The sequence below is a fragment of the Aphelocoma coerulescens genome, chromosome 4 (assembly GCF_041296385.1).
Source record: "Aphelocoma coerulescens isolate FSJ_1873_10779 chromosome 4, UR_Acoe_1.0, whole genome shotgun sequence".
Taxonomy (NCBI): domain Eukaryota; kingdom Metazoa; phylum Chordata; class Aves; order Passeriformes; family Corvidae; genus Aphelocoma; species Aphelocoma coerulescens.
In genome coordinates, this window is record NC_091017.1 from 51,457,586 (window position 1) to 51,472,134 (window position 14,549).

General features: G+C 45.6%; 1 protein-coding gene across 1 annotated transcript; it reads right to left on the reverse strand.

Annotated features, from left to right (window-relative positions):
• Positions 1-864: 864 nt before the first annotated feature.
• Positions 865-7,810, reverse strand: SRD5A3 (steroid 5 alpha-reductase 3). The gene is made up of 5 exons (XM_069014090.1): positions 7,571-7,810; positions 4,553-4,704; positions 3,904-4,098; positions 2,696-2,818; positions 865-2,220 (listed from the first exon to the last, which is right to left on the reverse strand). The coding sequence occupies exons 1-5, from the start codon at positions 7,777-7,779 to the stop codon at positions 1,961-1,963; spliced, it is 939 nt and encodes a 312-aa protein (XP_068870191.1). The 5' UTR covers positions 7,780-7,810; the 3' UTR covers positions 865-1,960.
• Positions 7,811-14,549: the final 6,739 nt, after the last annotated feature.

Below are 14,549 nucleotides of genomic sequence, written 5' to 3' on the forward strand. Positions count from 1 at the left end.
CGTGCGCCCCGAGCACGGAATCACAGAACGGGCCAGGCTGGGAGCGACCACAGCGGGTCATCTGGTCCAACCTGCACAAGGGTCAGCCTAGAGCACACGGCACCGGGTTGTGTCCAGACAGTTCCTGAGTATCTGCAGTGAGGGAGACTCCACAGCCCCCGTGGACAGTCTGTTCCAGTGCTCGGTCACCCGCACAGTAAAGGTCTTCCTTATACTCAGGTGGAACTTCCTGTGCATCAGTTTCTGCCCATTGCCTCTTGTCCCGTTGCTTGGCACCACCAAGGAGAGCCTGAATCCATCCTCTTGGCACCATCCCCCCTTTAGATACAGACATGAGTTCGCCACTCAGTCTCTTCTTGAGGCTGAAAAGGCCCAGCTTCTTCCAGCTTTCCTTGTGTAAGAGGGATGCTCCAATCCCTTAATCACCTCTGTTGCCCTTGCTGGACCTGCTCCAGGAGCTCCATGTCTCTCCTATACTGAGGAGCCCAGAACCTGACACAGCATTCCAGACGATGCTCTCCCTGGGGACCCCAGGAGAGCTGTGTGCCCTGATGCTCTCCCCAGAGCAAGGACAGGAATATGCTTCTTGAGGAGCAATTTAGGAAACAGGACAAGAACACCATTTAAACAGAAGGCATTTGGACACAGGCTCAAGGATCCTCTCAAAAACCACTTAAAAAAGTTATACAGATAGATGTGGTTCCAAGACATGGCTGCTGATGTTCCGTGGTGAACTGTAACTATGGGAGTGTTGATAGAGAGAGGGATGTGACAGCCAAGAGAGGCACAACATTTTGTGTAAAGTGATTGCTCATGTTTTTCAAATATGCAAGTTCAATTTTGAAAAATCATACAAAATGGAAATAGAGTGTAATAAGCTTTTAATTAGGCAATTCATAAGATATACTTCAGTGTATAAAAATACTTTTTATATACAAAATAGTGCATGTAAATAGACAACATGCTGAAACACCAGCACCCATATAATTCATCACACAGACTGATCATTCACACCAGTATCATGAGAATGACCAAAATATTCAGTAGTTAAGTGCAAAAAAAAGTCCCTGTGCTGAGTGACATCACCTCCCCAGTAAAGAATTTCTTTGCAATGCTTGTCAGGTACTGGTTAATGTGTGGTCTCTGCCTTAGCAGTTCATTATATCTGTTTAAAAACCAGTGTAGTTGTGGTCATGGTCATCCTGCACAGCTGTCCCCTCTAACACGTGAGGGACTCAAATAACGCACTATAAAGACAACAGAACCACAACCAAGAACATTAATTTTCTGCCAATTCTCTTCTACTGTCTTTTTAGTCAGAGAACTTCCCACTATTTTCCCCACTTTAGAGATAAAACAGTCTTCATCAATGAATGAAAACACTTTGGAGCAGGAGAGAAAATGCAGCAAATGGGTATGTTTATTTCCACTGCTGAGCATGAGTCACTCCTCCACCACAGCTTTTTCCATTGCTTTTTGTGCTTACAGTTGTAAAGCAGTGGCTGGTTTCCATTGTCGGCAGGGAAGCACAGAAAGATACATGATTTGCCACCCTCTGAAGTGATTCAAAGAAAAGACTTGGAAAGAAATATGCTTAAATATTAGTCAAGACATGAAATACAGTAGTTCAAATGATTCCCTCCTTTCAATGGTCTTCACATATATGTATTTGGACTTGCTGCACAACAGCAAGTGTTTTATGCATAAGATATAAAAGAGAAAAGACATGATTAGCATCTCTCCACTTTGAATTAAGGTCTTCAGTAAACCTTTTTTAGCTTGTATGATATGCAGAGACCTTACATTTCCTCACAAACTGGTTACATGGATGAGATTATCATTAAAATTATGACCTATTGAGGTAGAACTAGAGAATGTGTGCAACTTTACCTTGGTTGTAATAAACCATTAATCTCTTATATTCCCAGTTTGCACTAAAGATACTTTAGAAAAAAATCCTCTAAAACACAAATGGTATAAATGCTTTCCGATGCTTTGGATAGGAGCTGAAGCTTTTCTGATAAAACTCGTGACACAAAACAGCGGCCAGTGCCTGGTTAAAAAGAACATACATCACTACACACCACCACGTCACATTGTGAATTCCAAGTGTGATGGCCATAGAAACATATATGAGGAGCTCTGCAAAATAATGAGGGCAGGAAACACTCTCAAACCAGTCTCCAAAAGGTACACTGTGGCTCAGACTTACGACCTTTCCTGCAACCAGACAGACAGAAATTAATTGGGAAGATGCATTAAACAAACTCTTTTTCTCACAGTTACAGAACAATATCCTTATTAAAGCTATCATCATCATCCACCTCCATCTGATCTGGCAGCTTTGCACTTAATAAGATGCCACCTCTGGCTGTGCAAATACAGAGTAAGGAAACCAGTTTTTATCCCACATGGAAACAGAAGTGAGGCCCCCGAGGAGTGGCACAGTGTCCATCTTTAAGATGTTGGAAGACAGAGCTTCATTTTAAGTTTTATAGAACTATATATACAGACATACCACACCCTCTCCCCCCAAATCAGCCATCCAATCTCTTTTCCAAACAGCCTCATTTAATCTACACACTACAGGAACTAAGAAACACTTGTGTTTAAGGTATTAGAAGCTACATAAGCCTACTGAACCAGTCAGAAGATAATTCCTAAGTAAACAGTAGACAGAAAAGAAACATCTTACCTGATCTGCTTTTCCTAAGATTAGCTAGAATTGCAAGACATCTGTGTTGGTGAAGAGAAGCCCAAATGTACATCATAACTCCTATAATGTGATACCAGCAGATCTGCACAGAAAGCTCTTTTCCTGAATGAAACATGTTTTATTAATATACACCAGGAAGTAACTTCCCAAGCATCATCCCAAAACACTATATACATTTTTTAAAATGTTACTGTCTTACAAATTCTAGTAGCGAGCCTCTAACTCCTTGAAAGATGCTGTTAAATCCTGCATCATTTAAGTGCCCAGCTAGTAGCTCATTTGCCTTGATTGCTCTATACTAAAATACCTAGTTATTAATCCAGCAGCTTGAAATACAGTGTGATGTGCAGCGATACATAATTGGTAGCCCAAGACCTCAATATTCAACCCTGTTTGTAGCTATTGTTACCCTAATTAAACATGTTGTCATGGCTCAGGTCAACATGCAAGCACACAGTTGTCTTCCTCACAGCAATATACATACATACACCTACATACTGCCCCCACCCTATGTGGTTCAAAGTGGTTAAAAACTTCACCAAACCTGGTAATTACTGCCCCACAAAAATTAATCACAGGAGGAGTGCTACAACCAGCTGGTGGTTCGTCTATGCAGAGGATTTAGCAGCTCAGTTGTGAGACCCAATGGAACGTGTTGGCAGAAACAAGTCATGTAATACAAATTTCTCATGTATTAATGAAAGCAGTATAGTACCAAGGGAAAGAAGAGTCTGCCTGAGTCAAGGCAGAGCAGTGGCACGTTCTCTGTGGAAGAAAAACAAGGTGGCCAAGACAGCTTTGCAGACTCACCTTGCAGGAAAGCTTACAACAAAAAAACTCCTCTTCAGTTTTAGAACTGAAGTTGTGTAGTGGCATTTGAGAACTGGTACCTATTACTGTCCTTCACAAAGCATATGATTGATATCCTGAAAGTATCTTTGAGAATGTCTTTCAGCAAATAAGTATGACAGTTAACATGAAAGTGTCACTGTCTGTGCCTGTGTATAATGCTGGCTGATTGTATGATACACTGAAATGTAATTACTTTGAACTATGCCAGGAAGTACTTTTATGTCTCATCAGTTAACACACTTCTCAAACAAGCAGCCCTCTATGAAACCATTTGCCACAATGGAAAAAAATGAGAGCAAAACTGCATCTTTGATGATAACTAAGCAGGCACTTACCATTCCTGACATTAGTAGGCACTTGACACAGCACAGTTGAGCCAACAGCAATGTAGTAACCAAGTCCAAAGCAATACTGCACAATATGAATGACACCACTGGAAAACACGCTGGTCCAGAGGCATTCTGCAAGTCTTCGACAGCTATGCAGCCAAAGGAGCAAGAGAACCAGGAGCGCAGAGAAGTGCTCACTATCTGCTTACAGATAAACAATAGCAACTTTGAAACAGACAGGGACAATTTACCCTGACAGTGCTTCAAAAAGACTGTTGTTCCCTCTATCCACAGCAAAATTTTACCCTCATTTTAAATTAACTGGGGAAAATATTTGTACAGGTGAGGCACTGCTGACCAGAGCAAGATTTCTTCCAGAAGGTGCTAATGGCCCTTTCTGTTAAAAGGACTGCTGAAAGCCATCATATCCATAAATTAGAAATACTTCTATCTTGAATATGGTAGAAATAAGGTAGAAATATTTCTACCTTGAATAAGGTACCTTGACAAAGGTACCTGGTGTACCAGGAAAGTAATTTGGAGCGTAGTTGAAAAGCGGCCAATGAAGTAGCACTTGGATACAAATTCAGCACAGCATTGGTAATACAGTTTTTTAATATTTATATGTCTACATCATAATAGCTGGAATACTTGCCTGTGTCCTCACTCTGAGAAGCTCTGCCAAGAGCATGGTGCATGTCCTGAATCCATGACGGGAGTGACTCTCCAAGGAACTCAGCTCGGAAAAGCCAGATCAGCAGAAAACCATTCCAGAGCACAGAAACCACATAAAAGTGAGTAAACCACCTGTGGGAGCAAAAAAGGATTTTCATTAAAGTTCTCATCATTCCTTAGTTGGAAATGTAGCCGCAGGACGTGCTTGCCTGATGGTGAGTACATTCCTTTCTGGTGCCCACATCGAATGTCCAAGTAGAGAACTCAGGACTTCAGTGGTACCAAGCAGGAATAACCTTAACACATTTTACCCCAGTGAAATGCTGCCTGAAATAACCTCTAACTTAGCTTAGCTTACCTTACTAACATAGCTGCACTAAAGAGGAGACATTGCAAAGGTATTCCTCAAGGCTTACAGTTAATCGTGATGTACATAACATTTTCTTTATAATTTACACCACTCAAAGCATATCCAGATTAGTTTTCTCCTTATTTCCAAGCTTCTGCACCTCACAGCACTCCCACTTTTCTCAGTTCCAGTGGGTGCATTACATGACATGTTAAAATTCATCAAAGGCACCTAGAAGTAATTACCGTGCTCTACATTAAAATATCTTGTCCCTCTGCAAAGTCAAGGTCTGCAAAAATCATATAGGAAAAAAGCAGTGACCATCAACACTGCTGGGTGATTACAAGGCAAGACCACACTTTTGGTTTTTTAAGAAAACAATCAATCTCCCAACCCCATAATGCATTTATAAAAGCATACTGTGCATTAACAAAACGCAAGGCATGACAGTCAAGGCAGGTAACTGGGTTGTCTTAAACAGCCTACAGCTGCTTACAATATCCAGCTCAAACTAAGTGATCCAGTATTTCCTTTTGCTTTTAAAATTAAAAGTCCTTCTGGGAGTGAAGACAAATCAGGACCTCAGGAAACAACTGCAAAGAGATAAAATACATCCCATGGGAAGATGCTGATGGCCTTGACTTGACAATGTAACTATAGGTACAAAACTAGAACATAACTGTATAGCCAAGGGAAGACTTTATATTACTCTCGGGGCAGTGAAAGGGTACAACACCCTTGCGTAGTGAAACCAATGAAAACGACTCCCCCCAGAGCAGATCAGGTATCTCTAGACCACAAAAGAGCTCAAGTCAGAATCACAGCGGCAGCGAGCATCCCTGCGTGCTCCAGAGCACCTTGCCCATTAGCAGCTGGTTGCCCCTCCAGATAATCGCTTCTCCTCAGTTCCTTCTCCTACCAAGCAGAAACTGCAACATTCCGTCTGCTGATTCGCAACAGCAGAACTAAAATTCAACCCCTCTCCCTCACTTTCTGTTTATAAGACAAACAGAATTTGTATGTTGATAAAAACTTACCACCACCTCCAAGTTTCAAGCTCTTTCCCTGTTGTCCTGTTACTCAGTCGACCTGTATCTTGCCACTTGGCAGGAAACTTTCTCCACATTGATTTGTGCTACCAGCACACAAACAAGCCCTGGCACCTTAAAAGAGACAAACCCTGCGATCTTTCAGTAATCCCAATTACACTGAGGATATCTGACCAAGAGATCAAACCTGCACGGCAGTAAGCACACATGCTATCCCTCCTCAACAAGAGGAATTTTCACTATTTGCCAAACCAATCTGAAATGCAACACAACATTTTACAAGACAGAATGGCAAAGTTAAAAACAAGCCGAGGCTAGTAAAAACACAATTCTTGTCTGGAAACAAGACACAGATGAAAAGAACAGAAAATGCCTCGGTGGCTACCTTTAAGATCTTCTCTATTCTTTCAGAAGTGTTATGGATTCACTAATTAAGTAACAGAATTGCTTTGTAGATGTTGAGACCTTGAGACCAATGCCCTGAAAAAGCACATTCTTCAGACACCAATCTCCCTAAGAAGGGATGTTGGGAAATTTGTTGGAGAAAGGTCAACTCAGACAAGAACCTGCAGTACACAGTGATTAAGACAAAGCCTTTATGAGTCCTTATTTTCGCTCAGAGTACTGCACATCTTAAACACATCCCTGGGTGTTTGCTGTATCATGAAGCCTGATAACCAAGATACTACACTACCTTTCCATGAATAACACGCTGTGTCACAAAACTTTTTTTTAACATTTAACATTTGGTTTGAAAGCTTTGTATACAAAATGTGTCAGAGATTGTTACAATAGGGGCGATCAGATCTTCAGGCTAAGTAGCCTCCCAGTCCTGTCCTGCTGGCCTTGCAAGATCCTGTCTGGCCCACGTTCAAGTCAAAGACTAGTTCTAGTCACAAATCTCAGCTGATCAAAAAGTAAGAAATCCCATAATATAGAAAACCAGAAACATATAAAAAGCTGTAAATGGAGGGGTGGGGTGGGTGGGGGGATTGCTCCATTTCATAATTTCACTAAACATCTATTTAATTTCATTCAACATCTAAACATATACATATATTTAATTTCATTTCACTTCACTAAACACCCATTAAGATGGATTTGGATAACGCGGTGGTTTTTTGCCTTATCGGAGACTGTTCATGCAGGATCTAGATTGCTGTGTTCCCTTGCTGTTATTGGTCACATTTCAAAAAAAAATCTTGAAGGGAGAAGGCAATGACTGAGAATTTGTGTAGGACAGTCAAGCTGCAGTATATTTGCACACTCACAGTTACTCAGGATTCCACGCTCCCAGGTGCCTGACCTGAGTCTTGCAGGAAGGTTTGTTTTGGAAACCTCGCATGCGACTGGAAGGCATTAGGCTTTTGTTCCGATTCGGAACACACAGATTCTGTATGACCGCTCGCAGTATCTACGCTCCTCGGATCCCCATCTGCAGAACCAGAGGAACACTTCTGCAACAAAGCTGAGCCCAGCTCGATAGAACTCCGCCGTGCCCTCTGCGTGTGCTGTTCCGTGCCGCGACATCCGCCTGCGGTAACCGAGACACGCTCGGCCACCGCTGCGCGCCGCGATGGCGGCAGCACCCGCCCCTCACCTCTTGGGCACCTGGAGGAGCCGCAGCCAGCCCGGGAGCTGCCCGCACCCGCGCTTCGTCTTCCCGTAGCGAATGAGGTCCTGGAAGAGGCCGGAGATCACCAGGCCAAGGCCACCGGCCCGCGGCGCCGGGGCCCGCCGGAGCAGCAGCAGCGCCGCCAGGAAGGCGGCAGCCAGCAGGGACCAGGCGGCGGCCAGCGCCGCCAGCATCGCCCCGGCCCCGCTGCGCGCCGGCCCCTGCCCCGCCCCGGCCCCGCTGCGCGCCGGCCCCTGCCCCGCCCCGGCCCCGCTGCGCGCCGGCCCCCGCCCCGCCCCCGCCCCGGCCCCGCCCCGCTGCGCGCCGCCCCGGCCCCGCCCCGGCCCCGCCCCGGCCCGCTCCGCCCCGCCCCGGCCCCGGCCCCGCCCCGCTGCGCACCGCCCCGGCCCCGCCCCGGCCCCGCCCCGGCCCGCTCCGCTCCGCCCCGGCCCCGGCCCCGCCCCGGCCCCGCCCCGCCCCGGCCCCGGCCCCGGCCCCGGCCCCGGCCCCGCCCCGGCCCCGCCCCGCCCCGCCCCGCTCCGCCCCGGCCCCGCCCCGCCCCGGCGGCGGCGCTGTCCGTTCCGCTTCCCGTTCTCGGGAGCAGCAGGGCTCCTGGAGATCGGGTGGCTGTGCGGGAGCCGCGGCCGCTGCGCGCTGTCCCTGTAGCTACGCCCAGAGCAGCGCCGGGGGATGTTGTCTGCCCGGACTTCAGCAAAGCCTTTGACGCCGTTTCCTGAGGCAGTCTCCTGGAAAGGCTGGCAGCCCACGGCTTGGACAGGTGCACCCTTCGCTGGGTTAAGAACTGGCTGGGTAGCCGGGCCCAGAGAGTGGTGGTGAATGGTGCTGCATACAGCTGGCGGCTGGTCTCCAAGGCTCAGTATTGAGCACAGTCCTGTTTAATGTCTTTGTTATTGATCTTTATTGTTGATTGTATGAGGGAGTCGAGTGTACCCTCAGTAAATTCATGGATAACATCAAGTGGGTGAGAGTGTTGATCTGCTGGAGGGCAGGAAGGCTCTGCAGAGAGATCTGGACAAGCTGGATCAATGGGCCAAGACCAGTAATGTGAGGTTCAACAAGGCTAGGTGCTGGGTCCAGCACCTGGGTCACAACAACAACCCCCTGCAATGCTGTACAGGCTGTGGGTAGAGTGGCTGGAAAGCTGCCCAGCAGAAAAGCACCTGGGGATGCTGGTCAACAGCAGCTGAACATGAGCCAGTGTGTAGCCAGGTGGCCAAGAAGGCCAGTGGCATCCTGGCCTGTATGAGCAATAGTGTGCCCAGCAGGACCAGAGCAGTGATCATCATACCTCGAGTGCCGTCTTCAGTTCTTGGCCCCTCACTCACTACAAGGTGAGGTGCAAATTTGCACATTGAGGTGCAAATTTTGTATTTTACCAATGTACTTTACTAAGCAGAGGTATAAACCCTGCCTAGATTATTTTGAGCTATGACTGCATTAATCAATCCCATCAGTGAATCCTTCAAATCAGCACACGCTCTGCTGAAGCACGCATGACATCAGTAACATTGCTTTGGGAAAAAATCACTGAAGTTCCCATTTCCTGCTAAAACGTGTTTGTAGCTCTCTGGTTCTATCTGCATGACAGGTTATACAAATATGTTAAATTCAGTATCATTTTTGTCAATGCTTGGAGCTCAATCTAATTCTTTTGTCAATTCTGTATGACTGAAACCGAAATCTGGTTCGGGGATTTCATGGCCAAATGGTTTTAGCAGGAGATGAGTATATCAGGCAGATGGGTGTAAATTTTTGGGGAGTGAGAAGCTAGCCATGTGTGAGTAATCCCCCAGCTGGTGAGAGAAGGGGAAAAGAGAGCGTATCCAGGCTGTGCTGGGCAAGAGTTAGGGGTGTCACCATCCCTGCTTCCCAGCCCTGCAGCTGGGGAGCTCAGTCAGCAGCTGCCTTGCTGTGCTTATCTCTATGTTCCACACAGCCACATTTCTGAAGCGCTGCTGTGGCTACTGGCTCTGGCAGAGCAGGGTGTGTGTAAGCAGGGAGCAGCCATGTCTGCTTTGCAAGCAGTGATGGCAAAAGAGCTGTTTGTGACAGCCTGCAGGTCACAGCTGCAATGTGCTTCTGCAGGTCCTGATACGAGGCAGTCCTTTTGGGCTGCACATTCCCCACAGCTGGACATTGTCTGCTCTTGCAGTGTGGCTCTCTGAAACACTGCAGATGTACCTCTTTCTTTTCAGCCTCATCTCCTGTCTGAAACACAAAGGAGAGGCATTGCAGCCTTGCCTCTGCAGTCTGCTCCTTTTACGGCTTCCAAAAGACAGATGAGACAAGGGGCAGCAATGGTCTGGCATATAAAGCAAGTCTTTCCTTTGTCTGAGCAGCAACCTTCTAAAACTTCAAATAGCTTTGCTCAGCAATTTTGGTGGCCAGCGCAGTTGCCATTTTCATGAAGTCATGGTCTAAGACTCCTGGCTGGGTATATGGCATGGTTCTGCAGCTGTCTGAGTGGATCTTTAGCTTCCACTGCAGTCAAGCTATGTTTTTCTGTGGAGTTTGGGCTTTGAGGATGTTTATAAAACAAAGGATAAGGAATGTGGCTGTTACAGTGCCTATGAGACAGTGAAGGCCAGAGTGCCTACAGGTGTGCTGCTCGGGAATAGATTTGGTGTATGACAGCAGGACTGTCCCACATACCTGAAGACACGCAGTGCATCTTGCTGTGTTCCCATTTAGGGTGACAGGTACTCAACTTTTTGGCACTTCAATAATCTGCCAAATTTATCTGACCCAGGGCCTTGGTGATACAGCTCTCATGGAGGTCAGTGAACTACCAAATATTTAATATCAAATAACTCTTTCATGAACTAAGCTCTCAGGGACCAGGAATCTTCCACATGTGGGTGTTTTTACAAGGCACCAATTCTACATGGCAAGCTGTGTTGCCAGCTGTGATGTGTTGACTGTAGTGTTACTAGCAGCAAAGCCAGGCAAGGAGGGCATGGCCCAAGACTTGTTCTGCACTCTACCAGGACATGAAGGTGGGAAGGGAGAGAATTAGTGTTTGAGAAAACTGCAGCCATAAGAGATAGAACAGGTCTCTTTTAAATTTTAACAATTGGCTTCAGCACTGCTGCCATGTGGGATCTCCTGTGGGGAAAATAAGAGCCAGAGCATGAATGCTGTGCCCGTGGACCAACCCATGGCAGTGACTGTGTGCAGCAGCTTCAGGAAAGTGCTGTGGTCCACAATGTTTTGGTCAACACTTACTCAGAAATTGCTTTAATCTGCTATGAAAAGGTCTCAGAGTCCACCCATCAGCAACACTCCCCCAAGCTCCTCAGTGTCCCTGCAAGTTATTGTCACTGCTGTAATCATGGCAAAACACAAGTTGTAGGTGGCAGATTTAATGATGAGAGAAGTGCAATGATTTATGTTTATGCTTGAATCCTTCCTTTGCTTGTGGATGCTGGCCCTTTTCTCGCTATAATGCAGAGCAGATTTGAGTTACACAGGAAGATGATAGACTCCAGGTGGGTAATTTAGAAAAGCTGGTGGTCTACGGAGGGCTGTGGAGTTGCATCCCCGAGGCTTTCTTGACCACATAGTGCTTTCTGGATGCCCAAGGCACCCTCCACACCAGCTGGCTCCAGCCATGGCTGTTGCTACAGGAAAGTGGGATCCAGCCTCCAGATGGGGTCAGCCTGTTGGCTATTTCCCCAGAGTTCGGATAATTGGAGGAAGAAGGGAAGGAGTACAGCTGTGGAGCTGGGAAATTTTTTGAAGGGAAGAGGAATCAGCAGTTGGTTGTCTTAAATATGTTGTGTGCATTTATAATTGCAAGCTATACTGAGATGAAGATTTAAGTTGTACGGTGCTACTGCTCATACTGTGTATATTTGCACAGCAGTGAGAGAGAGCCCTACTTTCTAGGTTTTTTTGCCCCAGTGCTGAACATCTGTGGCAAATCGTGCGACACCATGTGCGGTAACGATGTCCTCACTTTTTAAGCGAGTATTGCCTCTAGGTGGCACCAGCACTCTTCGGTTTCCCCGAAACGCGCCCGCCCTGCGCTGGGCGCCGGGTCCTGCTGCCTGGGAGGGCCCCGAGCATCCCCGCAGCATCCCCCAGCATCCCCCCAGCATCCCCCCAGCATCCCCGCAGCATCCCCGCAGCATCCCCCCAGCATCCCCGCAGCATCCCCCCAGCATCCCCCCAGCATCCCCGCAGCATCCCCCCAGCATCCCCCCAGCATCCCCGCAGCATCCCCCCAGCATCCCCCCAGCATCCTCCCAGCAGCAGCGCTGCGGGGCTCCCACCTCGCGGCCTCTCCTCGCGTTGGCTGTCTGTAACAGCTGATTTTTGCATTTGTAGGCTTTGAACTTCGACAATTGCAGCCGTTTGTGGTTGCTTGTTGGCTTTCTGTGGCAAATACTTGTTCTCAGCTCTGTGACACTTACTGCATCTTGATGGATGGAGTTCAGTTTACCTAACTTTATCCATCTGAAAATTAGGTGAATGGATGAAACTATTTGGGTGAGTTCCTGATATGACTGATTGAGACAGGTATCCCCAGAGTGCCAATTTTTTTCTTCCTAAGCATGGATGTCTCAACTGTTGAGCTGAATTTTCCTCCCTGGTGAAGATCTGCATGAGGGAAAGAGAATCTTAAAGGATCCAGAATAAAAATGGGTATAAATTATTTATGCTGCTGGATGTAGAGTTGGTTTGATGAGTGTCATGCGAAGAAGGTTTTCACTAAGTTAAAAAAAAAAAAAAACTTTTTCACAAAAGCCTGGGTCATACAAGAGAGTTATCTGTAAATGTAACTGCTTTGTGTTTCCTGCCTGTTAAAGGAGACCTACCCAGACAGTTTATAGGCTTCTGTGAGACATCACTTATAACAAAACTTACTAGGTTTTAGTATAGGGAGAATGGAGAGAGAGCTTGAAAAGATGCTGTGCAAAAGTGGAGAAGGAGCATCAAGGCTTGGCTGAACCGTATAGGAAAAGCTGGAGAGATCAGACAAGAGCTCAAATTTATGTGTCACAAAGCTGGACTTGTGTGGGCCACTGAGGTCCATAATGTCTGATAGAACTTCACAAAATGCTTGTGGGGTGTGGGAGAGGAAAGTTCTGCTTTGGAGATTTTCAGCTCAGGCCATCATATTATTCAAAGGAATTTGTCTGCATGAGGGACAAAAATCAGCATCATTTACTGGCCAGCCCACAGCAGATTTCACTGCAACTCCAGACTTAATAGACTTACCCACTTATATTGTGTAGTGATTTTGTTGGTTTTGTTTTGTTGGTTTTTTTCATTTATAAGGGAGAATAGGGAAAATATTCAGTTACTCAGGTACTTTTTGCTGGTTGCTTTGTTCAGACTTTCTTTTTCCAACTAATATTTTCATTTGCTAATGAAGCCCAAAAACTTTATGAACAAAATAGCTACAGTTAGGTTTCTTGGTAATCTCTAAGATGGGATTCAATGTGAATTTAGCACAAAGACAACCCTGAAAGTAGAAGTAGAGGCCACAGTCTTTCAGACTTGTATCAACATGCTTAAAGTCAGTACGGTGCGGATTTTAAAATCAAGATGCTTGGTTATAGGATGTAATGATCTGTGTTTAGCTGGTTGGTACTAGTGGGTCTGGAAACCTTAGTTGTCAAAACATTCTTTGATTCAACTAATTAACACAATGGAGTAAAGTCATACACTTCTGTGATTTGTGGGCAAGTAAACCATGAAAGCCATCAGACTGCTGCATTTTGAAGTTTAAAATGCTAGCCTGTGCTCTACTGGTTTTGATCACTGGCAGAATATACTGAGATACTGTAGCCAAGAAAATATAAATCACAGAGTACAAAAAAAGCATGCTTAGAGATGTGAGACAGTTGCACTGAAACGCACTTCCCACCATTCAGGGAATCACTACGTGCCCTTGGCTTTCAAGTTATAGAAAGTGAGTGTTTCCACTGGCTGACTGAAAGCAGGAATCAGTCTCTGATAAGATGAGAGCTCCTGTTCAGGATTGGTGCCGTGCTCCTGGGATAAATGCTGTTGTATTTGCATAGATCTCAATCCATAATTCATGCACAGGAATCCATAGACTTCAAGGTGTGACTTCTACATGTCTTAGAGCCATGATACTAAGATACATGGTTTATTCACTATTCAGCTGTATTATTTGCTGAGTTTTCACCAAACACAGCTAGCCAGTATCTTGCCAGCATAGTCAGCTTGGCATCTGAGACAGTTTGGAGTTTCACCCTGGGAATAAAAGCAGCTTTCTTCAGCTTATATGATATGGTGTTGATCTCAGACTGGTAGTGTTCTGTGAAGGCTAAGTCTGGGCAAGCTGTTGTTTGCTATTTGAACTGGCATTTGGATTTTTAGAAAACTATCATTATCTAAGGAAGTTTATAAGGGAGAAAACTACCTAAAGCTCATAATTATCACTTGAATAATTTTGAGTTTCAGAATAGCTTAATGAAAAATAAATACAACTTTACTTAAGATTATAAGTAAGTTATGGTTAAAATGAGAGCAGGGAAGATAACTTAAAATTCTCAGGGATGAATCATTAATAGTTTCTTTGTCAAAGGGCACTGGTCCATGCTACAACCATAGGGTTTGGCAGGGGCAGAATTCAAGCCCTTAAGAGTAGCAAATAATTGTCTAACTCTGTACAAAAATCCTCAAAGGACATACCTGTCTCTGTCTTCTGTATATATTTTTTTAATTTAGAAATCTGCCAGAACATATTTGTTTGCAAAATGATTGGGATTTTCCTGGAATAGACAGATTGCGTTCGGGCATGGGTTCAAAAGTAACGGTTTCTCCCTGAGATTCCTTTTGAAACTTTCAGATTTGAGAGTTCAGGGGCACTAACTGCTTGCCAGAGGAGAAAGACCAAGGCTGATAAAAGTCATGAAGGGCAGTTAGCTTTCTCAGGTATATCAGCTGAAGAAGGAAAGCTCTAAAT